This window comes from Microcaecilia unicolor, chromosome 9 (genome assembly GCF_901765095.1).
Source record: "Microcaecilia unicolor chromosome 9, aMicUni1.1, whole genome shotgun sequence".
In the NCBI taxonomy this organism is placed as follows: Eukaryota; Metazoa; Chordata; class Amphibia; order Gymnophiona; family Siphonopidae; genus Microcaecilia; species Microcaecilia unicolor.
This window is the reverse complement of record NC_044039.1, coordinates 130,888,446-130,914,883: the sequence shown is the minus strand read 5'-3', so window position 1 is coordinate 130,914,883 and position 26,438 is coordinate 130,888,446. Positions and strand designations below refer to the sequence as shown.

The window sequence follows — 26,438 nt, the reverse complement described above, 5'->3', positions numbered from 1 at the left end:
TTCTTTGAAAAAGAAAACCATATTTAAGAAACATCTTACACTTCACCTAAGTCCATTAACAATTCCCAAACTAACTTTAAACCTTTTCCAGCCAGCAGCATCCACCAAAACCCTGGCACAGCCCCCCAGAGCCCCAGGAAAAAAACATTTAATATATGATACCATATATTACTTTAACTGGCATAAATGGTCATTTCTAAATTTAAGTGTTCCAATTTTGGGTTTATGTTAGTATTCATTCTAACATAGTGCATTATAGATTTGACACTCGGCGCACTGCATCAGTTCACCTAACAGGAAATGTCAAGCTCTAGAATTGTCCCCTTTGTGTTCATGCTTGTAAGTGATATTGATTTGCGTCCATAAATACTGAGCTCTGTTCTGAGACTGAGCTGTTGGTGAAAATGCACAGGTGACGTTTAGACCTTTTTCAGTTGTGCTTCTGTTTTCACCATGTGTGCCTGACGTTACTTCCGTGGCAACCAGATTCAGTTAAAATTGAGTAACAAATTATTCCCTTTGTACAGCTTTGTCTTTCTATCTGAGTTATATTCCCTGACCATGATACCTGAGCCATAAAGTGGAGATGTCACCTGGGAATTTGGGATCACTGGGGAGGTGCTTTCTAGTACTGGTGAGTGTGAAGCAACTTTCCAGAGTCCTTTGGAGAGTTGTCTGCTCACTTAGGAGCAAAAGCAGATTTCTGGAGTTCCTGTAGAGTCACCAGAAGCAGAGCACAACTGTGAATATCATGCCTAATAAACCTGTATTGTGTGCAGTTCTGGTCACCTCAAATCCAAACAGGTATTGCAGAAGTACAAACCTTACAAAGAAGGCTTTATTGTGTATAGTGTGGTGTATTCTTATATCAGTTATAATGTATTTGTGTATTACTTTGTGAATTAGTGAGCCACTTTAGGTTCTTTGGTAGATTTGGCTACTTTTTAAAGTACTTTTTGAAGTAGAAAGAAACCAGAAATAGAAATTGGGTACCTGAGCTAGAAATTCTAGACCTGGTGGGACATGGCAGTTGTTAGCGTCTGACGGCCATAGTTGATTAAGGACTAGTATGCCTAATTTATTTTGTTTACGTGGGGACAGGCTGCAATTTAAATAAAATCAGAGAAACAATCATTATTTTGTATTGCTAGTTTAATTTCATTTACAAAGCAATACAATACTCATATCTTTACAGATTTATACTCGGGAGTAGCCTAATGGTTAGTGCAGTGGGCTGAGAGTCATGGGAACTGGGTTCGATTCCCACTGCATCTTCTTGTGATTCTGAGAAAGTCTCTTATCCCTCCATTGCCCCAGGTGCAAAACTTAGGTTGTCAGCCCATTAGGGACAGAAAAAGTACCTGCAAATAGTATATGTAAACCACTTTGGTTGTACCCACAGAAAGGCAATATATCAAATACATGACCCTTTATCCCTTTAACAACAAAGGAATAACGAAGGCCTATAAAATGTTTAAGAGAAAATTCTGTAAAGGGTGCTTAGATGTAGGCAGCATGGGGAGTTCCTAATCTATAACAGGAAAGAATAGTTAAGCTCTAGAACTCATTGCTGGAGAATGTGGTAACAGTGGTCAGCGTATCTGGGTTTTAAAAAGGCTTGGACAAGTTCCTGGTGGAAAAGTCCGTAGTCTTGTTATTGAGATAGATATAGAGGAAGCCACTGTTTGTCCCTGGATTGGTACCGTGGAATGTTGCTACTATTAGGCGCTTATGGCCTGAATTAGACACTGCTGGAAACAGGATACTGGGCTAGATGGACCATTGGTCTGACCCAGTATGGCTATTATGTTCTTATCTGGCGCCCAGATTTCTGTTATAGAATACTAGCAAAAACCTGCATTGGCACGCCTAAATGTAGGTGCACCTACATCCACCATAGACGGCAGTCGTAAATGGGCATGCCTTAGTGTGGCAAGGAGTGTATGTAATTTAGACCCACAACTGATAGAATACGCCCATGACCCACCCATGTATACCTCCCTTTACAGTTACGGGCTCTGCCACTTGTGTGCACATTTATAGAGTAATGCTGGGGTCACATGCACGTAGAGGTACTTTTTTGCTGTATTTATGCATGCGAGGCGCTCGTTGCTGCAGGCACAAGTTATAAAATAACTTCATATACATAGATCCATTGGTTGACCACTATGATCTAAATTGCACAAAATAAATTCTTTTTCTCTCTTTTATTAATTTTTTTATTTACTTCACCTTCCATCAGTGGTCATATTTGAGTTCCACTCCACTCAATTTTCAACTTTTGAAAAGCCTGGACATGTTTATGTAGAAAACAATCTACTTGTTAATATCAAAATGTAAACCTATTAATGAATTGTCAGTTTGTCTATTACAGAGATAGTTTAGTTCAGTGGCGTACCTAGGTTGGCTGCCACGCTAGACGAGTCACCACTACGCTTTACCCTTTGAAGCACATTGCCCACCTCTCCTCGTCCAAATTGCATCATCCTCACCACCTGGGGGTGCATGGAGCAGTCGCTCGACTGTCATCTCCGCCGGTCCCCTGCCCCAGAACAGGAAGTGCAGGGAACCGGTGGAGCAGACAGCCACGCAACTGCTCCATGCTCCCCCCTTGCTGCCTGCACCTAAGACAGACCGTTTCTACCGCCTGCCCTTGGTATGCTTCAGGTTTAGATATAGTGTACTGAACTTGCTAAACTGCCGTAGCTGCCAGGGCAGAACAGGGTAAGGGTATGAAGCTAATGATATAAAGAAAGGGAAAGGAACTCCAAAATAATGATAGGGTAAGTAACACATTTGCAAAGAAAGACAGAAACATATACAAGCAATGATGAAGGTAACTTGATCCAGCCAGCTGGTACCTATCCCTGGCTGACCCCACAGAAATGCCAAGAGTATCCCACCCCAATGTGCGAGAGGGAAGATCAATGAGAGATTTTTCAGTCAGTCTGTCCAGGGTATAAATCTGTAAAGATATGAGTATTGTTTTGCAAATTTAAACTAGCAATACAAAATGATGATTGTTTCTCTGTTGGATGCCTATGGTGGTGGTCTGCTTGTCCGGTTCATGTTTTCATGCTTGGGTGGGGGGGAGGGGAGAGGCTATCTGCATTGTCCTCAAGGCAGCTCCCCTGGATTCTCCTGCCAGCTCCCTGTGCCAGGGGAAGAAAGTAGCATTTTACCTGTCTTTGCAAGTGACACTTAAGTCTGCATTTATAGCTTGTTAGCTGGTTTTGTGTGTCCTCATTCGCATGATGAGGCTTCTCTTTCCCCCCACCCCCAAAACTAAAGGTTCACAGAAATCCTCAGGATGTGTATGTTTGGCCCCAGACAGCAGACAGTCAATGCCAGTTCTCTCCAGCTCTCAGCTGCTTACCAGGATTTGCTCTGGAGGGATTATGTTCCAGAAGGACTATTCCCTCTTCCCTGGTGCTTTTCAGTCTCTTCTCTTTAGTTACAGCTCTGGTAGCTACAGAAACAAAACCTCCCTCTCCATGTGCTTCAGTCTCTGTTCAGCTCCCAGGTGCATGACAATAGCCTGTTGGATTGCAGGTGTTCACCCCAAACCATCTCATTTCCTGTTTTTTTAATCTACCGATTCCAACAGTTGATTCCTTTCATTATTTAGGAGTCATCTTTGACTCTAATCTCTCATTTGATAAGCAAATTTGTCAGATACTTAAGCCTGGTTTTCTTTCACTGCACTGTCTTCATTCTATCCACAATCTTCTGGATTTCCTTATGTTTCATATACTTAACACATGCATTTTGGATTTCCCAGCTGGATTATTATAATCCTGTTTATTGTGGAATTACTAAATGTCAACTACATCGCCTTCAGACCTTACAAAATTCTGCTGCATGTTTCTTTGTAGGGCCCGGAAACATGATCCTACCTCTTCTCTACTGATCGTTACCTTGGTTACCAAATATTCTAGTATACATGCTTTAAGATACTTTGCATTACTCATAAAACACTCTATTTAGGCACTCCACTTTTTTTCCTCATTAATTATACCATATACTCCAAGTCATTATCTTCGTTCTGTTGACGTGCATTCGCCTTGTCTGCCTCCTCCAAAAAAACCCCAACCCCACGCTATGAATCAACCAGAAACTCTGCTTGTTTCTTTCTAGCCCCTAAACTTTGGAACAACTTATTTCCCCGATTCAATCTGAAATCGTCAGATTCAAGTCACTTCTCAAAATTCATTTTTTTTCCCAGTTGGCTTTTGGAATAACCCTCCTTATTTTAGATGGAGTATGGATGCCTGGCCAGGGATACAGTCTCTATATAATTTTTCTACATTAAATTTTAATTACTACTTACCTTTTAACGATTTTGAATGTTAATTATTTTTACTCTTCTGGTTGAATGAGTCCTATTCTATTTCTAGTGGTGGTCTTCTCCCTTTCCCCCTCCGTTTTACATCTACTTAACATTCTGTAAACTGCTTTGGTCTGTTTGTCTGAAATGGCAGTATATCAAACATCTGAATAAATGTGAATGAGAGAAGGGGCTGTGTGTGTGAGCATGTGAAGTCCTCTAAATGCATATGTCTCATGCCTAATATGTGTGACTTGGCATCTCTCTCCTCTCAATGAAGAAATGTTAAATGAAAAAAAAGTGTTATAACCAACTTTAAAACAGCAGCTAAATGCCACCCAATATCGCCGTCCACAATATAGAACTTTTCTTAAAGAACTTCATTAGTGCCACTTGTGATATTTTTCTTTCACCCTTGAGATTTATGCACTCACTTCTTCATTGGTCCTTTTTCATTTTTAATCTATTCTTATCAATTTTTTTAGAAAAAAAGTTGTACTCGTCTTTTTATAAAAATCCAAATAGATGAGGAAAACATTTTTTATAAAAACATTGATAAGAATAGATTAAAAGTGATAATTAAGGACCGATAAAATGAGTGTGTAAATCTCAAGGGTGAAAGAAAACACATGAGTGGCACTACTTGAGATTCTTGTAAGAAAAATACTGTATTGTGGACTGTTAATATCTGGTGACATTTTAGCTGCTTTAAGATAAGCGCCTAATAGGTTTTAATTGGCTGTAATAAATATATATTTGTTATAACCAAAGCACATTTAAAACATGAACCAAAGGAAGATCACAAGAGTAAGACTAGATCAAAGCCAGAATTCCAATCTCACTAAAGAAAGGAATTAATAGCTTGCCCATAGTCATTTAGGGGGTCTTTTACTAAAACTTAGCTCGGGTTATCTGCAGCAGGGCCCATAGGAATAAAACGGGCCCTGCTGCAGATAACTCAAATTAAGCTTTAGTAAAAGACCCCATTAGTTTGTGGTGCAGAGTAATTGAAACTCACATCATAAGACTTTGTCATGGTGCAATGTTCTATCAGTTGGCCAAGCTTCCTCTTTCTCTTGTCTTCCTGTTTTGGTTTTGAGTAGTAGTAGAGATCTCCCTTTCGTTGTAAATTCAGTGGAACTGATACAATGGGGGACAGATAAGACCAAAGAGATCCACTTTGCCGCAAAACCAAAGCAGTGGTCACAAAACTGAAAGCACCACAGGGAGAAATATTTACTCTCTTGTTCTGCAAAAATAAATGAGGCCAGCAAAATTTAAAAACACAAAGATATTTTCCTCCAAAAAAATCAGTTTATGGGATCAGAGAAATTGCCAGGAGTATCCCATGGATCTTCAGCACCAACATCTGGCACTCTAGAGGCTGTTAAAGGCTGCTTTTAGTTAAAGGGGCTGAGGATGTTGACTGGTATTTGAGTTTTGCAGGTACACAGAAATTTAGAGGCAGTTGGCACCTTACAGACTAACCAGTTTATTGAGGCATGAGCTTTCAAGGTAGGGGGGGGGGGTGATTTGTGCAGGGAAATACCTACTCCTGGTATCAGCAGTGTAATAAATTTTGGGGTCCTGCTGCCTAAAACACTTCCATGCTTATAAATTGGAGCTGGTGAAGGTGTAATCTAGTAAGTAGTGCATTAAACTGTGAATCAGGAGACGATATGAAATGTAAATATAAGATTTGCCTCTGAGCAAATCACTTAATTTGTCTTTTTCCTCATTACTCAGTTGCATTGGAGTAATATGCTTTCCTCTGTGAAAGTTTGTATGCGGTTTGGACCCCAAAAATTTGACGACAAGCTACATATCCCAGAGAAGGCTCCATGCTTCTCAGATACTAAGCAGAATCACGAGGAGTAAATGTGATCCCAGTTGATGCCACAGGAAGTCAAGTCTTGTTACCTTCTATTATAGGTCCTTGTAGCCGTGCGGTAACCTGCTCTTGTAATGAGGACTCCAGGAAAGCTAACCATGACTGTTGCTTTGCTCTTGTGTTGCAGACATTCACAGCGTGGTGTAACTCTCACCTCCGGAAGGCTGGCACACAGATTGAGAACATAGAAGAGGATTTTAGAGATGGGCTCAAATTGATGTTACTGTTGGAAGTCATCTCAGGTGAGACATACTTACTAGGTTCTCATCTCTCTCGGCTCCATTACTGTATTTCAGGGATTCTCGGTGCAGTTCTGAGGACATACCTAGCCAGTCAGGTTTTCAGGATACCCACAATGAATATGCATGAGAGAAACTTGTATACAGTGGAGATAGTGAATGCAAATTTCTCATGAAAGGTTTCAGGATATACTGTACACAATGACCAAACTGGCTGGGTGTAAGTCCCAAGGAATGGGTTCAGAACCCCTACTTATATTCTGAAGATGATCCCTTGCCCTTTGCTCCCATGGAGTAAGTGCCTTCTTTTGATGGAAGTGGAATATTGTTGGTCTTACAGAGGGTAAGAGGAGGCTAGAGACAAGATCTTTGTTCTGCATAAATTGAAGGCACACTTAGGGGGGAAAGTGATCATCCTGGGCTATCGTTAAGAGGGAAAACAAAAAAACAAAAAAGCCGAAATACCCTCTTTGCAAAAACCAACCAAGAGAAATAACAGAACAGTTCTGTTGCTGCCACAGCACATATTGTGGTTGTCTGTTTGGTGTTGTGTTTATCTGTTTCTAACAGTTCAAGGGATTTACAAGTTCAGGTTGAAGTTGAGACACCTGAGGCAGGCACACTGCACGCCGAAACGCAGGACTGTCAAGTCTTGATATTATATTTTTATGGATATTATAGATCTCTATGGACTGTGTCATTTTATGTGATTTTTAATAAATATCCCTTGGTTAGTACTTCTCTGGCAGGGGTGGACTGACCATTTGGGAAACCGGGCAGTGCCCGAGGGCCCAAAGGCTCTAGGGCAGCCATTCCCAACCAAGTCCTTGGGGCACATCTAGTCCCATCGGATTTTCAGGATATCCAGAATGAATATTCGTGAGTTAGATTTGCATTCACTGCCTCACTTGTATGCAAATTGATCTCATGCATGTGGATATCCGAAAAACCCGATGGGCTAGGTGTGCCCTAAGGATTGGGCTGGGAATGGCTGCTCTAGGGGTCCCAGAGGCTCTGCTCAGTTGCCCACTGCCGCCGCAGCATATTGCAGCCCTCCCCAGTCCTACCTAGAAGGGCCTGATGGTCTATGCGGGGGCAGGAAAGAATCTCACTCTTTCCTGCCTGCTGCTGCTATTCTGCATGGCAGTGCTGGCAGTGCTGTGTTTTATGTTTCAACTTTTTTTTATTGATGAATCCAATAGCTTATACATAGCCTTGAAAGCTAACAGTTGACATATCAATAAACACAACGTTCTTTTGCAAGTATAACAGTAACACCTATATGTTTATAACTTTTCTCCCCTCGTCCCCTTAAACTGCAGACTCTGTACCTTAAATATTTGTCTACTTTATCAGAATGAACAATAAATAACAGTCATCTAAATAGTATATTAAGTTCACTAACATCGCATGGTATGTTATGAATATTACGGTACCCTATCTGAAGTTCCTTATCCCTCCCCCCTCCCTCCCTCTCTCCCTCCCTTGCTTAGTTTGCCGCGCTTCTATCTCTTTCTTCATGGGGCAGTTTTGTGTTTTAAAAATGGCTGCCAATACTTCAGAGCCCAGTGAGACTACTGCAGTAAATCTTGGCAGCCATTTTGAAAAACAAGCTGTAGCGGGCAGGAAGGGAGGATAGAAAGAGGACATGGGTCTAAGATGAGATCAGCATAAAAGATTCTTACATGTGAAATAGCCATAGTAAGACAGATCAACTAAGGTCTACAGCATTGTAAACTGGACACACTAGATGTGTCTTAGTTATTATTGGTGGCCATAGCCTGTGCTCCTGTATAAGGTAGGATGGATACAGATTAGACTGTATTAAAAACAGTGTCTATACAGATAAAATCGTGCAAATGCAAAATGAGATGGTATAAATAGTAAGAGGCAAGTACTGTTTCTCTAATAGAAACAATGTGTTACTTTACCATATGCTAATCCACATTTAATCTGCTTTACTTCACACTGATTTCTTTCAGTTTTCATTCACGTGAATGTAGGTAAGTTCTCCATTCTCCTATAAACTATATTTTTTCTTTACATGTTCTCCTATGGTCTTCTAGTTCAGTCGCAACCAGGGCTGGGGTCAGGTGCCATGAGCCTTCCTGCACAACTACCTGGAGATGATCTCCCCATTTTTTTTATATCCCTTTCTCAACTTCATGTACCTAGTTATTGCAGCAGCAGTCTTCGGCAGGGGGTCATGCACCAGGATTCCTGAAACCTTGAAATTATGAGCATGATAACAATACTAAGAGAGACCCTAGGATGGTCTGTATTTTAGCATATTTTATACTAAAATAATAGAGCCGAAAGAGGATTCAAGATGGCGCCTTGACTGGTCACATGAGAGGCAGTTGTGCAGCAGCTTGGCCAGAGGTGGCCTGTCTGTGATCTGCAGGGCCACTGCCGTTCCCGGCTCCTTACCTTCCTGTGTCTGCCCCTCCCTTGGTCTGTCACTCTTCTGTTCCTGTGTACCATGTGCCGGGGCTCAGGTTATACGCAGTCACCTGGGTCCCAACACACAGGAGCAGGAGGGAGCAGAACATTCTGTTTGCCTCCGGAAGCCTTGCCGGTGCCAGGCCTGTGGGATCTTGCCCCCCTCTCAGCAGCCCTGGTGATCTGGGCCCCTGGGCACTAAGGGTCATGGGCTCCTAAGCACATATCAAAAATGTTTAAACTAAATGGGAGGTAGAGGAGAGTGTAGGTCCTATTGTCTAAATGGTCAGCCTGCCCTTGGGCTTGGCTAAGGCTGCCAAATGGATCCAGATTACCCAAACAGGATTGATTCAGTCCTGGGTTTACCTTCAAGTGGTGCTATACCTACTCCCACAGGGTTTTGTTTTTTTTTCTTCCCCTGGGCATTTCAGCCTTCTGGTCCTGTCTTTGTCCTTCAGAATTCCTGTGAATACTACTTTGCTTCCCCAGCTGATTCCTGGGGATTCTGTTCAGGGGCTTCACTAAGGGTTCTCTAGGTCTCTGGTTTTCAGGTACATTTCTTCAGCATTTTTGCTGTACTTCAAATTGCTACTTTGATTGTAAATATTTGATTATAACTCACCCTGAACCATAGATATTGGGTGGTATGTAAATTTTAGTAAATAAAAGTTCCTTGTAATTCTTCTATGGGTGTTCACAGTAGGTTAATCCCAGATCCTCAGCTTTGGGGCTTTAGGGAGTTCTGCATTTTTCCCGGAGCATATTTTATAGCAACCTTTCTTATGCACTTGGACATTTGGCACTATCACTTAGTGTCTCAGAAATACAAGGGCCAGCCCTTTGTGGACCAAATTCCTATCTCTTGATCAATTTCAATCAGCTCATTGATAAACCATTCCCATGTGGAGGGCTTCTTCATGAAGTTCAGCATTGCGAGGGCATACCAACAATGACAAGGATTCTCAGACTTTGCAGTTCCAATTGGAGAGTCATGGGATAGGAGGTAATGTTCTATTGTGGATTAAAAACTGGTTAAAAGATAGAAAACAGAGAGTAGGGTTAAATGGTCAGTATTCTCAATGGAGAAGGGTAGTTAGTGGGGTTCCCCAGGGCTCTGTGCTGGGACCGCTGCTTTTTAACATATTTATAAATGACCTAGCGATGGGAATAACTAATGAGGTGGTTAAATTTGCTGATGACACAAAGTTATTCAAAGTCATTAAATCGCGGGAGGGTTGTGAAAAATTACAAGCGGACCTTACGAGACTGGGAGACTGGGCGTCTAAATGGCAGTTGGCGTTTAATGTGAGCAAGTGCAAAGTGATGCATGTGGGCAAGAGGAACCCAAATTTATAGCTACGTCATGCAAGGTTCCACATTAGGAGTCACGGACAAAGAAAGGGATCTAGGTGTCATTGTTGATGATACGTTGAGACCTTCTGCTCAGTGTGCTGTTGCGGCTAAGAAAGCAAATAGAATGTTAGGTATTATTAGGAAAGGAATGGAAATCAAAAATGAGGACATTATAATGCCTTTGTATTGCTCCATGGTGCAACCGCACCTCGAATATTGTGTTCAATTCTGGTCGCCACATCTCAAAAAAGATATAGTGGAATTAGAAAAGGTGCAGAGAAGGGCAACGAAAATGATAAAGGGGATGGGACAACTTATTTGAGGAAAGACTAAAGTGGCTAGAGCTCTTCAGCTTGGAGAAAAGGTGGCAGAGGGGAGATATGATAGAGGTCTATAAAATAATGAGTGGAGTTGAACGGGTATACGTGAAGTGTTCACACTTTCCAAAAATACTAGGACTAGGGGGCATGCGATGCAGCTACAAAGTAGTACATTTATAACGAGTCGGAGAAAATGTTTTTTCACTCAACGTATAATTAAACTGTAATTTGTTGCCGGAGAATGTGGTACAGGCGGTTAGCTTAGCAGAGTTTTAAAAAGGTTTGGACGGCTTCCTAAAGGAAAAGTCCATAGACCATTATTAAATTGGACTTGGGGAAAATCCACTGCTTATTTCTGGGATAAGCAGCATAAAATGTATTGTACTTTTTCGGGATCTTGCCAAGTATTTGTGACCTGGATTGGCCTCTGTTGGAGACAGGACGCTGGGCTTGATGGACCTTTGGTTTGTCCCAGTATGGCAATACTTAGGTAGTATTTCATAAGTACATTTCTCATAAAAAGTGAAAGTATATATATCCACTCCTTCTCTGTCCTAAGATCTAGCAGCTATGTACCCATTCCTTCTTTCTCTTTTCAAGAGAGAGGTAGTATTTTTGTCTTTACAGCACTGGGTTTCCCCTCTTGAGTGTTTCCTTTGAGCATTTTGCAGGGTCTCATCCTCCAGAAGGATACACTTTAAGATATCTTTCTAATCTAGTCTTCTGACTTTAGGGGTTGAGCTGATGTGGTTTTTTTTCTTCTCTTCATAGTGCTCTGCCTTTGCTCCAACATTTCCTTCCACTTTCTTCCTGGAAACTGGTCCAAGACTATCGCCGTCCCCCTTCTTCACCTAGTCATTGGGCAGGATGCTTACTTTTTTTCATATGAGCCAACCTTGGGAGACATATTAGCACCTAAGACTTCTCAGCCCGAAGACATGATCGTCGTCATTTCCGTTCTGGAAAGCAATTCCCTTTATGGGAATGGCGATATACTTTGGGAGCAGTTAGCTTCATAGGCATAGGTCTGATCATTAATTATGCTTAGGTCTGGTCACTAATTATGCTTGCAGCAGATACAGTGAGCCTTTAGGAGTGCCTTATTATGATTTCTCAAGTCATTATTCTGGTAGCCAACAATATTGCTTGTAGATGTTCAGGGTAGAATTTCTATTTGTGGGGATCTTGAGGTCCCACCCTTTTTAGGGATTGCTCTGATACTAGTCCCACCAGACCAGTCAATAAACCAGCCCTAGCATATCTACGGTTCTTCTCCTATTCAACTTTCTCCAGCAGTTTCACTTGTCCTAATTGAAGGGCTTATTTCCAAAACCTGCTTAGTAGGTACATTGGACTTAGAGGGTTTGGGAAATAAACTCTCCAATTATATATAGTCTTTAATTGAGTACTTCAAGTATGATAACTTATACAGAACTGAGACCATCTAGACCATTGCTTTGTCAGTCAAAATTCTGAGTATCTGAGGCTGCACAGAGCCCTTAAGGGGAGAATCACCCAACTATTTTGTTACTTTGACTCCATCTGCTGGTCAGCAAACATAACCCACAAGTTCTGGATTGGTCTGATAAGACTAAAGGAAAGAAAGTTAGCAGGTAATAACTAATTTCTCTATCCTGACCATTAGGCTTAGTGTTAAGGTATCATGGTTTGTTAACCACTTTGCATCAGAACCTGAGAAGATTGTCATTATTATTGAAACCACTTTGTCAGAAAGTTTGAGAGGAGAAGGTGAGCTGAAAGTGGGTCATGCAGCAAGACAAACAACCCTAAACATTACAGTAAATCTACTACAGAATGACTTTGGAGGGAGTCCTTGTTTTGGGTTAGCCAAGTCAAGGTCCTGTCCTAAATCCTATTAAAAGTCTGTGACAAGCCCTGAAGTCAGCTGTTCACACAATTAAGCCCTCAAATGTCACACAGTTGAAATAGTTCTGTATGGAAAAACGGGCCAAAATTCCTTGAGGATGATGTGAGAGACTGATCAACAATTACAGGAAATGTTTAGCTGAAGTTATTGCTGCTCAGGGAAGTGCCACTGGTTACTTAATGAAAGGTTCACATACCTTTACACACAAGAATAATTATTTAATCTTTTTGTTGAATAAGAATCAAAATATATCTTTTTTTTTTTTTTCTGAGTTATTTATTCAATGAGGTTCTTTCTCACTCATCAGGGTTAAGATTAAGAACTAAATACTGTTGAGTTTTATTGCTCTGACAAGTAACTTGTCTATATATGTCTGTGTTTGACTGTATACTGTTGAAACCTATAAGCAAGTATTGAACTAAAAAAAGTAAAAACAACTAATACTGTAGATATGCACATATAGGTTGCCCTCATGTATAATTTGCATCCTTAACTTCCCTTTAAGTTCTGAGAAACTGATGATTACTGTATTGGTTACATTCGTGGGGGATGTCCGGTTTTGTGGCCAACATTTGCCCTCCCTATCTCTCCCCCCCAACAGGTCCAGTATCTTATCTCCTCTTTCCTTATGTATACTCCTAGTGTCCAGTGTTTCACCTCCCAGTCCATCCCCAGTTCCCATGGCTACCTTTGTCACCCCCTTTCTTCCCCCTATGTTTGTCTACCATAATTTCTTCCGGCAATCCAAAGGTGTTATGTGCCATTACAGAGCAGGGGAGTTCCTGAAAGCACGTTCCCTCTTTCCAAAGAAATCCCATGATACATTTTCTGTCAGAGAGAAAGAGAGAGCAGGATGTGGAAACTAAAAAGGATCAGCCCCTATTTCTTCATCAGAAACACTCAGGCTATTGGTACAATCATTAACATTATCCCAATTTGATTATTGTAATGCCATATATATGCTGGCTGTAAGGAGTACCTGTTGAAAAAACTCCAAACAGCTCAAAACACTGCAGCCAGGTTCATATACAAAATCCCTTGTTTTGAAAGTACCTCCCCTTTATTAATCAAATTACACTGGCTTCCCATCAAAGCAAGAATCGCCTTCAAATTATGTACCTTTATCTTTCAAATACTAAATGGCACAGCTCCAGCCTATATGGTACCATTAGGGTCATTCCATGCAAAGTGGTCTAAACCTTCCCACCATCATGTCTCCAATTTTGTTCAAATTTTATCTGTTGCGAGAGTCAGGTGTTAATCGAAGTTTCCCAAAATTTGAGGTCTCCAATCCACCATAACAGCGCACAATAAACGATTGGACAATCAACGAATAAAATATAAATGAATAATTATATCAATACTTTTAAGCGACTTTTAAAACTCAATTTCCTAGAAATGAAGAACAATTAGCGCATTAAACGTACTAAATATAACATACTTTGACCTGAGTAAATGGCTACTTAATGGTGGCATTGCAAAACAAAAACATATCAGTGTTGTAGAGCACAATTTTCTCTTTCAGATGATACTGTTCACAAGCGGATTCAGGCAGACTCTTTTTTTAATAATTGGCTTTGAACTTTGGTACATTTTACCATTTGCACTGACAGTGCCAACTTTGAAGAGATCCTGCAGGGCGGTTATAGATGCTGGTTAGTTGCAAATCTGGCAGTATTATGTCCAGCACAAGCATAATGCTTGTTCAAAATTTCAAGTCCGTATCTTTCTTTGCATGGAAGTTGTTGCGGTCTAAATATTGATCCAAATATGTTCTGATGAGTCGTGACCAATTTTGATGCACACTTTGAGTCAACTTGTTTGACTAGATTTTGCATCCATAATGTTAAAATGTATTCCATCGGAATTAGCATCAAAAACTGTACAGGATTTGAATTTTTTTAGCCATTCTTATAAATGTGTTTGGATTTTATTAGACCCCAAAAATGGCATTTTGGTAAATGTCGCACGCTCATGGACTGACAACCATTCAGAAAAGGGGGTCTAGATCTGCAACTATTGCAGTTAGAGACCTCAAATTTTGGGAAACTTCATTTAACACCTGACTCGCGCTACAGATAAAATTTGAACAAAATTGGAGAACATGATGGTGGGAACTTTTTTTTTTTAATTTTAGACCACTTGGCATGGAATGACCCATTAGTAAACTTACTCAAAGAAACACTAAATATGAGGCAAAAAAACTATCTCAGACGACACCTCCCAAATTGCAAAAAAGTGACCTACAAAACTGTCCACTCTGCAGACTTCACTTACCTAGGACCCAAATGGCAGAACTCCTTACCATTCAAAATAAGAAATATACAGGTATATACTAGATTCCGCAAAATCCTCAAGTCGTTCCTATTCAAACTAATCCTCACAAAGACCAACCATATCTCAACTAATTATTACCTGAATTGGTTATTACTCTATTTACCATTAACTTTCTCCTTGCTTCATGTACAATTTCTCATTCATAATAGATTTTCTAAATGTTAAACATCCATAGTTATCCCAGTATGTTTATGATACTGTATTGTAAAACTGGATTCTTACAACAAATTACTTTCTTATGCATTATTTTTTGTTATGTATCCTATACTGTTTATTGTAAGCCACATTGAACTCAAACTCGTTTGGGATAATGTGGGATATAAATGTCACAAATAAATGAGTGCAGGCTTGTACAAAAAGACTGTGTGCTGATACAGAACACCTTTGGTGTGCCAAAAGAAGTATGGTGGACAGCGATCTTGTGAGGAAATGAGGGGGAAGAAGATGAGATGCTTGACCTGAGCAGGTGGGATAGGGAGGGGAAGGGAAGATGCTAGATTAGGCGTAGGTGCGTAGGGAAGGGATATCCTGGACCTGTGAATCAACTTGTATATGTTATCTCACTGACTTTTTTTTGTTGTTGTTGTTTTTTAAATCGGTCGTAAATTTTGCAGCCTATACGTGAGTATCTATGGCAGTGGTTCCCAACCTTGTCCTAGGGGGAAACCCCAGGCAAACAAGTTTTCAGGATATCTGCAATGAATATTCTTCAGTTGGATTTGTATGCATTGCTTCCAGTGCATTCAGATCTAACTCATGAATATTCATTGAAGATATCCTGAAAACCTGACTGACTGGGGTTCCGCTAGGACAGGTTTGGGCACCACTGATCTACGGTATGTTTTGAGAGTGAATTGTGCTTAAAATACACTTCTAAGGGCCTCACAAACTTTTTTTCTCTGCACTGGGTGTCAGACTTCCTTTATTTTCTGCCCCCCCCCCCCCCAGACACACACATGCTCTTCTGACAAGCTATGAAAACTGCCCCTGCAGCATCCCAAGCCAGTCAGTGGAGCCAGAAATTGAAATCAGGTCCCTGCAGATTATAACATTGCTACTGAAGTGGCAGGCTAATAAGCTCAGGCTATTAAGCTCTTGTGAGCTTTCAGTGTTGCTGTTTAGGCACCAGCATTTTTTTTTTTTTTTTGCACCGCTGTCATGGCACAGAACTTGTGACCTCCAATAACTTTGACCACACTGGAATTTTGGATACGGCCAAAACTATTGCTCCTCTTACTGCCACCTGCTGCCTTACCACTGACCGGTTTTTAGGAGAGCAACCTGTGCTGTGCAGCCAGGGCGGTTCTCAGGAGCAGCTGGGGGGTCCATGAGCAGAAAGGAAATGTGGGCTGCCCCAGGTGATGCCTGTGAAGGAGGACGGTTGTTGAGGAAGCCTGTTCTACCCTCCCTCACGGGCCACTGCTCTCCCTTAAGGCCAACTCCTGGAGCAGCCCACGTTTCCCTTCTGCTCAAAGACCCTCGGCTTCTCCTGAGAACTGCCCCAGCTACACAGTAGTGAGCAGGCATGGGCCCTACTCCTGACAATGGAAGTCAGTGATGAGAGGCAGCAGAGAGGAAGGGGAGCCGGCCAGGGGCAGCCCCTCCATCACGCTCTGTCCCTAAGACAGCACAAATCAGGAGTAGGTAAGAGGTGGAAGAGCACAGGTGCACCTGCGGCAGGGTCCTGTGTGTATGTTTGTAATCCCTCCCCTCCGCTGACGATAGTTGCTGTTTCAGCACCGGCAGTGAAGTATGGGGCCACTATTCTGTGAATAGGAGCAATAATTGTGGCCTTGGCCAGCAATTCTGCACCATGACAGTAGCACAGAAATGCCAGCGCTGAAACAGCAACAGCCAAAAGTCCTGCTTTGGGCTTTTGGGAAAGGGGATATTCTTTGATATCAAGATTTGTATTTAACATAATCCAGTTTCAGAGCAGTATTTTCCTAGGTAATTTTATCTATGTAATTTCCTCCATATTTACTTGGATGTTGCTTATAAGGAACTATATCCAGTATGCAAGGAATGCTTCAAAGATTGCAAGAACAGAAACATTTCAGGTAAAAGCAGAATATGTACTTGTGTGATTAAAAGATTCCAGCCACCTCCTCCATAACTCTAAGACATGGCTCGTATCCTGCATTTGTCCAGCTGCTGAGTTTGTGAAACTGTTTGTTTCTCGTCTAATAGTGTCTTATCTTGTTTGTCAGGTGAACGCTTACCCAAGCCAGAGAGAGGCAAAATGCGGGTGCATAAAATCTCAAATGTGAACAAGGCCTTGGATTTTATTGCCAGCAAAGGTGTCAAGCTTGTGTCAATTGGAGCAGAAGGTAAGTTGGCCACTCTATTACAAGGTTACATGTGTGGCATGTCTAGTAGGGAGTGGGAGGGAGGTAGGTGGGGGGGGGGGGGGGGGGAACAGTGTAAAGCTGGTTACTGTGGCTTCTGGGCACAGTTTTAATGTAAATCTTTTGTGATTTAGCAAACCTGCCCGAGTGCTAATGCACAGATGGCACTCTCTGTGTGCATCTGTAATCTGGCCAGCCTCCCACAGAGAAGGAATCAGTGCAAACTGTTTTTTTACCTTGTTTTATTGATTTGATATGCTGCTTTTCACGGATTCTTAACAAAGTTGTTTATAATATAAATAGGAGACTGGGGGGGGGGGGGGGGGGGGAGAGAGAGGAGTGAAAAAGGAGAAGGGATTGGGAAAAGGAGAAGGGAGGTGGTCACACTTTTATTGACCTTTAAGGATGAGAACTAGAGAGGAAACACCTTGTTGAAGAGCTTGGTTTTTATGCCATGTTTGCAACCTGGACTGAATTATTTGCATCTCAGCAGCAAGGAGTTCCATAAGATTGGAGTCTGGTAACTGAGAATAGAGTGGCATGTAGTCTAACTTGGCTTGTTGATGGGATAAGAAGTAGTTGATGGTAACTGCACCTAAGTGAGTGGGATTAAGTGAAGGGGACAATTTGATTTGAAGGATAAAAAATGGAAAACCTTGTGCAGCACATGGGTTAGCGATAAAATCTTATATTTGAATGTTCTTTTTATTTGAAAGAGATTAGCACTGGTCTGGTTGCCAACTGGGAGGTGGGGGGAATGGGATTATGCTTCTGGAATCCATAGCGTTCTTACAGTAGTATTTTGAATCATCTAGGCTGAGTACAAGAGAATAAGTACTTGAGACAATATGAGCAAAAAGATGAGGGTTTGTAAGTCCTTGGCATCAACAAGTGAGCAAATGGAGTGGATCTTCCCAAAGGGAAAGAATGCCCCCTTTTTAAGAAGAGAGATATGTTTCCCAAGGCCAGGCACACATCCAGGATATGAAATGGTGGTTGCCAGATAGATAGATAGTCAGTGGCAAAGTAGTCAAAGGTGGAGTTAAAAATAAATAAATAAAACAAAGCAGATCAGCAATAAATAATAAGAGAAATGGTTTATTAAAAACGGTTACCCAACATGGCCACGTTTTGCCCACAGGCTGCATTGGGGAAAAACTAAAAGGGGATAGCGAGCTGCTGGTTTGCTGCTTTTGATAAGTGTTTTTTTTTTTTTTTAACTAATAGGAGAAGCTCACTATCCCCTTTAGTTTTACCCCTGACACAGCCTGTGGGCGAAACGTGGCCACGTCTGGTATCCATTTTTAATAAATCACTTCTCTTTTATTATTTATTGCTGATCTGCTTTGTTTATTTTTTTTATTTTTTGTGTCATTTGTGGGCGTATCTTTGCCTCTTACTATATTAAAAAGTGGAGTTAAGTTAAAAAGGAAGGTTAGCGTGAAACATTTCTGCTGAGAAAGGAAAACTGAGACCCGATTGAAAGATTTTCTGCCACTTTCAAAGTTTAAGTTGATATATTGTAAATGGCTCAACATTTTGGATCTGTCTTTTGGTCTTCCTTGTTTCACTCTGTGAAACCCAGTGATCAGTGTACTAATTCAAGATCGGTAATATCAAGATACAGTAATTCTGGTACTTGTATGATGTCATGTCCAGGGTGACTAACAATAAATATACAGTGTACCATAAGTTAATTGAAAATGAATCAGAAGGAGAGAAAAATTAAATCCCACAGAAACAGTGTAATACAAAGACTTGATTGTAATCCCAGCAGGAACTGAGGGGTTGCTCACATTTACCCAAGGTTGGTTAGGGTGGGAAGATTTCAGTCCTTTGTGCAGACCTGTTGGTAATGATGGTGGGCAGATCCAAGATTTAGAAGAGGAATTTGAAATGTTTGCTAGCAGATTTAGCTGTTATATTCCAGCCATTTAGTTTAAAGCAATTTTTATTGGTGAACAACAGAAAACCGAGCAAAATATACAGGGTTCAATACATCAAAAGTGCTCTAAACAGCCATATATATCCAAAGCCCAAATCAAATTCACCTTTTTCCGAAGCACAGGTTCTCCACTCCCCCCCACCCCACCCCAGCCACAACCAACCAATTACAATAACTACCTTCAGCCTGGTTTCTGATGGCCTCTGATGTTTAATAGCAGAGCTTGTAAGAGACAACAAAAGAAAGAAATAAAAAATAAAACAATTCCCCTCCCCACCCCCAATATAGAAGACCAAAGTGTTCAAAATAAGACTCCTCCCAAGTGGTATCATGCGCTGAATATATTTATCCCAAATCATCATGAAGCGCTTTTTGCATTGAAAGGAACTGTGCACTTCCCAAGCTTCTCAAACAAGCTGCTGATGAACTTGATTCCTCCACCGCCAGTAATCCGGCGGTTTATTAACCGTCCATCACCATAAGATGCGTTTACGGACCGCTAAACAAAGTTTACAAATTAGCAGTGTTTCCCCTGGTAGTTTCTGCCTTTTCCAAAAACAAAGTCACAGGTAAATATGAGTCTTACCAATAAGAGTAGACACATACTGGACAACTGCAATTCAAAACTGTCCAATGTTAAGGCAAGCCCAAAACTCAAGCGTTTACTAAATGCAGGGGATTGTATCCGTCCAGATTTATATAACTGTACCTGGATAAAGTACGCCCTGTGTAGTACACAAAAATAACATTCCCAGAGATACGCATTAGAAGTGAGTCCTGGAATACCTTTATGATTAAGCATCTACGTTTCAGCCATTTATTTGCAGAAGAAATCAAAACGATACAACATTCATTGCTGTTATTTTTTTTGTGCAGTGCTTTTAAATAGAACAATATTTGAACATTCGTAGACAGAAATGCATGTTATACAGCACAATGTTTATCTATCTTCTTCCTTCCCTATAAGCCACGTTCTCTTTTCCGCACCACCCATGCTAGAGAGATTACACATGCTTCCCTCATCTCTCTGCAAGCTTCCAACCCTCCCATCTTTGCTGCTACTGGTACTTCTGAGTTGCTTGCATGGGCTGATGCCACCTTTGCCATTCGACCCTCATAGTCTAACGCTGCCTCCCTCTAGAGATGTGAATTCATTGGTGGCACCTCCTTTAATTCATTTAGGTGCACCCCCCCAAAAAAAAAACAAATAAACCCTCCCAATGCACACAAAATCGAGTATACATGCCAGAACTTATGAGCCTGTGCATGTAATTCATATGCGTTTTTTCTTATTAATATGAATGTGTGAAACAAACTGAAAAAAAAACACCCAAAAATCAGGAAAATATTTGGGCAAAATCTGCAAATGAACCCAACAGTTTTTAGCCATGCACATCCCTCTGGAGCTTCTCAAGCCAGAGACGTATCCCCAAGTGCCCCCACCCCGCTCACTGTGCCACGGCAACTGCAGGGAAGACATGCAGAAAATTCTAGATGTGAGGAAAGGAAAATAAAATTAGAGGATAGGGAGACTCTGCATATTTTCCTTTTTCAATGCAATACCACAGGCTAAATGCACATATGTACATAAGTATTGCCATACTGCTGGGACAGACCGAAGGTCCATCAAGCCCAGTTTCCAACAGTGGCCAATCCTTATTTGTCCTGTTTGTCCTAATTATATTGTAAACCCTGTTTAGCAAGGACTCTCTCTTCATGTCCAATGTACAGTACTGTGTACGTCTAGCAGCGCTATAGAAATAAGTAGTAGTAGTAGTAAATTGCACAAACAAATTGGGTGTGCACCCATGTTTGCACGCATAATTTTTGGCGACTTTTATAGGATTAGTGGCTTAGGTTATAACTGCGAGAGGATGTACACATGGGCGAAGCATGGGTGTGTTGCATGGGTGTGTTGCCAAGTGACACATGCAACTTGCAGAATACTATCAGTTGCCCAAGTTGCAGGGTGCACTTAGGCAAACCAATTTATACAAGCCATTAAATATTGGTGCACTAACACAGCTTTACGCTAGTATTCTAGAATGACTTACGTACACCCTGAAGCAGTTGATAGAATTGGCGCTAAGGGCAATAAACATTTCCACCTAGGCGTATTCCATAAGTGGCACCTAAATTTAGGCAGGGTATATAGAATACACCTAGGCTGTATTTGCAGCACCTAAAACTAGGTGCATCCATTTACCCCAATGAAGATGTGGCGTTAAATCCATGCACATAGATTTACGTGCACTAGGTCATATTCTATAACTGTGCATGTAAATTTTAGAACACCCATAAAACGCCTATTTCCCCTCCTATAACCACGCCCACTTTTGCCCATGCGTGTTAGAATTTAGGCACGGTGCTTTACAGAATACTCTTAGGGATTTGTGTGTCGATGAAGATTTTCTCCCCCTAAAAAACCAGAAGCAAAAGTTCCTGGATTGGGGATACAGAGGCTTTTCCTGCATTAGAAAAAAGATAACAGCCACGTTTTATATTGATGCTATACTTATTTCTAATTCAGTGGTTGAGTCCTACTCGTTACTGTAAATTTAATTTTTGCCAATTAGTGCTCATATTTGCTTGTGAAGTGCTGTTAACAATGCTGATTAGTTTAAGCCAATTAAGTTACGCACATTGTTATAGAATCTGCTTGGATTTTGTCACGGAACTCAGGTGCAGTATATAGAATCCGGTGTTAATCGACCCCATTGTGGTGCCTAAATCTTGATTCCGAGTTATAGAATTGCCCCTTCTTTTGTATTTGGTGAGGCTTTATCCATGTTGTGAGCAAGGTGAAGTATTTTATTAGAATGTAGTTTCTGTATGAGGCAGGGGTGGACAGAGTGATCATGGGGTCATGGGCCCCTAATCACCTATCAAAAAAAATGATTAAACTAGCTGGAAGCTAGAGGAAAGTGGGCCACCCCTGGTGTAAAGATTTGTAGAAGGCTGGCTTTTTCTGTTGCCAGTAAACAATACGGCGGGAACGAAGGAAGGCTAAACAGACCCCAGGAACGAAACAATTAAAGTTCGTATAAAAACAATGTAAAATAAACATTCATGTGCACATTAGAATAAATCCAATAAAGTGCATTAGAGTAAATCTACTGAAAGTCCAATAGTTACATTATAATTGATGTCAAAGCTCAAGACCGTGTACTGTTACTTGTCCCGTGGGACCCTCCTCTGTTCAGTTACCTTCTGGTTTTTGTTCTTTTCGCAACAAGATGTATGTTCCAAAGATTAGTTGATGTTATTGAGGTGGGTCCTTTAGTGGTTGTCCTAGCCTTTAAGAACAGCCCTACTTGCGAGTACAGAACCTTTATTGCTAGAGAAAAGGCACCTCATAATCATTTGTACCCATGATAAGAATTAGACCAAACAGCAGTTTTGCAATGAAGCATTTTTTCCATACTCTCAGTATAACTACTTTTTAATGCTGATTTTAAAAGATCATTCTGACCCAATAACATAAAAAATTATCCAAGTTTAATCTTTTGGCTTTAGATTCTGTTCTAAAGGGTACTTTTTTGTTAGGAACATCAAAACTGCTATAAATATTTCAATTTTACTATCGCCATATTTTTGTATAATAGTGAGGCAAAATAGAGTTACAGCTTTGCAGCTGTGTGTATTTAGAAAGCTTCGCCTTCTCCAAGTGTAAATATAATCAGCAAGCCAAACCACCACAAGGGTGGAGGTACACAAATTCCTACGAAAAGTAGAATCTGAGGAAAGGGGGAGTAGGAGGAGTAGGCTCTTGAGCAACACCAGTAGGCGACGTAGATAGGAACAATCTCTTTATTTAAATATACACTCGACTCAACACAGCCGTGTTTCGGCGCTACAGACGCCTTCTTCAGGAGTCTTGTGATATATAGATATACGAATATTAAGCAGAGGGTCTTTGAGCAGAAGTGCAATTGAATACGCTGAGCTTTTTTCCTGCATCGGCAGTGGATTACAATTGTAGCAGAAGTCTTGCTTTCATTCTCTTTGAGCTTAATATTCGTATATCTATATATCACAAGACTCCTGAAGAAGGCATCTGTAGCGCCGAAACACAGCTGTGTTGAGTCGAGTGTATATTTAAATAAAGAGATTGTTCCTATCTACGTCGCCTACTGGTGTTGCTCAAGAGCCTACTCCTCCTACTCCCCCTTTCTGTAAATATAATCAGCACATCCCATTATGGATTTGATGGTGAGGGTGGGGAGAGGTGGTAGTGAACGTAGTAGAAAAGAGCATTTCTAGAACTTTCTCCATCTAAATCATATGGACTCCCACTCTGAGCTGAAGGCAATTCTCACCATGCTACTGTATCTTGCTGCTTTGCCTCCCAGTTCAACTTATAATGGGATGGTTGGAGGGAATAGCAGCTGATCATGGCCGAGCTCAGTATTAAGTAACAAAAAAGAGAGGGTTCAAAACACAAAAACAAAATCCAGGCAAAAAAAAAAAAGTACCTGGAGCCTCAATCTCACCTTTTTCACAATCCTTATGTTTTTATTCCCACCTGTGATATGCTGATTTATGGACGCTCCAAATGGTTATATATGCATGATCAAAAACAGAGAAAAATAACTCTGGCTCTAAAAAATCAAATTAGACAAAAATGTTGAGTCCAGTATTGATACAAGATATGTACTACTGATCTTGCTAACACGAGGAAAAGACCTCAATACACCCGAACGCCGACTTGAATTCTACCATCTTTCACTGGGGTTGTGGTGATCATCGGTCTTAAAACCTCATAGTGTATTTTTTCAATTTTTTGAATCCATTTTTATTTATTACATTTTTAGTCCTTAGTTTAAAACATATATTTGTTTTTTTTAATTATTTGTTTCAGTTTCTTACTGCAAATAGCAAATTATTTTCATTTATTATTTATTCCAAAACCACTTATGTTCATCTTATTTCTAAAAGAAAGAAGTCTGAGCATTTAGCTAACACCCGACGGTGGCCAGCTCCGTTTCACTTCTATGGCTTCCTCAGGGGCTGTGCTTCAACATTAACTGATTCCCAAGGATGGTGTCATTCATTTCAATGTACACCTATAAAATATATGCATCATACATTTAAGAAAGAAGACTATATGAAATGGCTTATATAAGATGTTATACATATTAATTATCATGAACAACCTATTTAATAGGGAAGTGTTTTAAAGTTTTTGATGTTTTTATTTACATTGCATCTTATGTGTCATTCTCAACAGCAGATCAGGAAATGGCTGGCTGAGTATTTCCTACTGCTTTTATAACAGAGGGTCAGCTGGTTTCTGACCAATCACTAAACAGCATCATTCAAAACAACCAATCGCTTGATGATAACACAATGATTGTCAATTATTTACGTATATGAATTGGCAGATGTCTCAATTGCTAACTGATTTTAATTGTTTTATAGAATGTTAATACTTTTGCAAAAGACATTGACTGCTCATTTAAAACGCAATATTGAACAACAAGTTTACTGCTTAGTTGAATTTCCTAAATGTGGAATCTTCAACAGAAAGGCTATTCATTTAGTTTACTAATTATTAAACTGGATAGGGAAAAGAGGTAATTGTTAAATTTGCAGATTTCACTTAGATTGTTTTAATCCTGCATAATTCCTATTCAATTGGTTTATGGAGCATTTACTGCAATTACTGGAAATGGCAATTACTAAATTTGTAGATTTGATTTCAGGTGTTTTAAGTCCTGCAAGATATATATTCAATTATCATATGCAGCACTGACTGCAAGAGCATTAGCAATGTGCAGCATCAAAAGGAAGCTTCATTGTTCATTTAATTTTCTTTTGTTTCTTTAAAGGACAAAACACTGTTCATTAGATCTAACCATTGATCTCTTGTACTTTTGAAATCGCGAGAGTTGTTTTGAATCCTGCACAAGGTATATTTAATGCTGACTGTACAAGCAGTGTGTAACATAAAAAAGAAAGTTTCATTATGCATTTGGTTTTCTTTGCTTCATGCAAAATGGGCTATTCTTTAAATTCAACCACTGATCTCCTGATCTCATTGAAAAAAACAATATTAATCACTCCCTGATATTTCTCCTGAGGAAGCCGTAGAAGTGAAACGGAGCTGGCCACCTTCGGGTGTTAGCTAAGTGCTCAGCCTTTTTTCTTTTAGAAATAAGATGAACATAAGTGGTTTTGGAATAAATAATAAATGAAAGTTATTTGCTATTTGCAGTAAGAAACTGAAACAAATAATAAAAAAAACAAATAGAAAGCGGGTCCAAGATGGCGCCGTAGAGAGCGGTCGCATGCCTGGAGAGTTCCTGTTCCCCAAACTTGGTTTTTGGCTGTTCCGCACGTCCTCAGGTAATGGGGAAGAGAAAGGGGAAAACCGGTACCCCAGCCTCCTCAGGACCGGTCGGGAACCCCACCGCACGCCAACCTACCTTGGAGGTTTATGGAATCCGGGCGTTGGAGAATCTAGAGTCTACCTCAGCGATAATCGCGCCGCCATCCGCGAACAGCAGCATCAAGGGAGTTATTTAACTCAGTCCTCCCTCGCGGGGCCTCACCACGCCGCAACCCGGAAGCAGTGCTGTGGTTAGCGCACGTGTGGAGACGCCCGAGCTGGACTTAAGTCGGCCATGCGAGCGGAGGGGGCTCCTTCACTGAGCTTTCTTTTGGAGGAACATCTGCTGGAGGCTCGAGGGTGACTTCATCGCCTGTCCAGATTAAAGAAAGTGCTTCTGGAGGTATTTGCGACTCGGTAAGACCCTTAACAGTCACGTTGGACTCTCTCTGGGAGGCGATACAGGGGGTTAACTCATCTTTAAAGAAAATTTCAGACTCTCTACAAGGAGAGACGGTGGAATTAAAAAAAACAATTTCCAGCAATTGTCCACTAAAGTCGAAGGTCAAAAAAATGACTTAGAAAAAATTGAAAAAGAATTGAATTCTTCTAAAGAGGTTGTAACCTCTTTGGTTAAAGAGAAAATGTTTCTGCTAGGAAAATGGAATCACTAGAGAACCAGCTTAAAAGAAATAATCTGAGGTTTCTGAATTTTCCAGTATCAGCATTTTTTTTTTTTATTTTTTTTTTTTTATTTCTTTATTTATAGTTTTAAATTACATTATTCAAGGATAACCTTGTGCAGAAATACAGGAAGAAATAAAATAATATCCAGTCATTCATATTTCTCAAGCATTATAATAACTTATATACACATTTGCACATACACGTATACATATACATATATATACATACTTATGTACTTAGACTGGTTAATTATCTTTAGGAACTATATAACAAATAAACCTTTCTTAGACCCCAATTTAAATGAGGGGGGAAAAGAGTAAGAGAAGTTTT

General features: G+C 40.5%; 1 protein-coding gene across 3 annotated transcripts in view; it reads left to right on the top strand.

Annotated features, from left to right (window-relative positions):
• Window positions 1-26,438, top strand: part of ACTN1 (actinin alpha 1) — a 255,126-nt gene that overhangs the window by 89,958 nt on the left and 138,730 nt on the right. For all 3 annotated transcript variants that reach the window (XM_030213778.1, XM_030213776.1, XM_030213775.1), the window contains exons 2-3: window positions 6,346-6,460; window positions 17,008-17,127. In XM_030213778.1, the coding sequence (XP_030069638.1) occupies window positions 6,346-6,460; window positions 17,008-17,127 (235 nt within the window). The remainder of the gene's footprint in view (window positions 1-6,345; window positions 6,461-17,007; window positions 17,128-26,438) is intronic.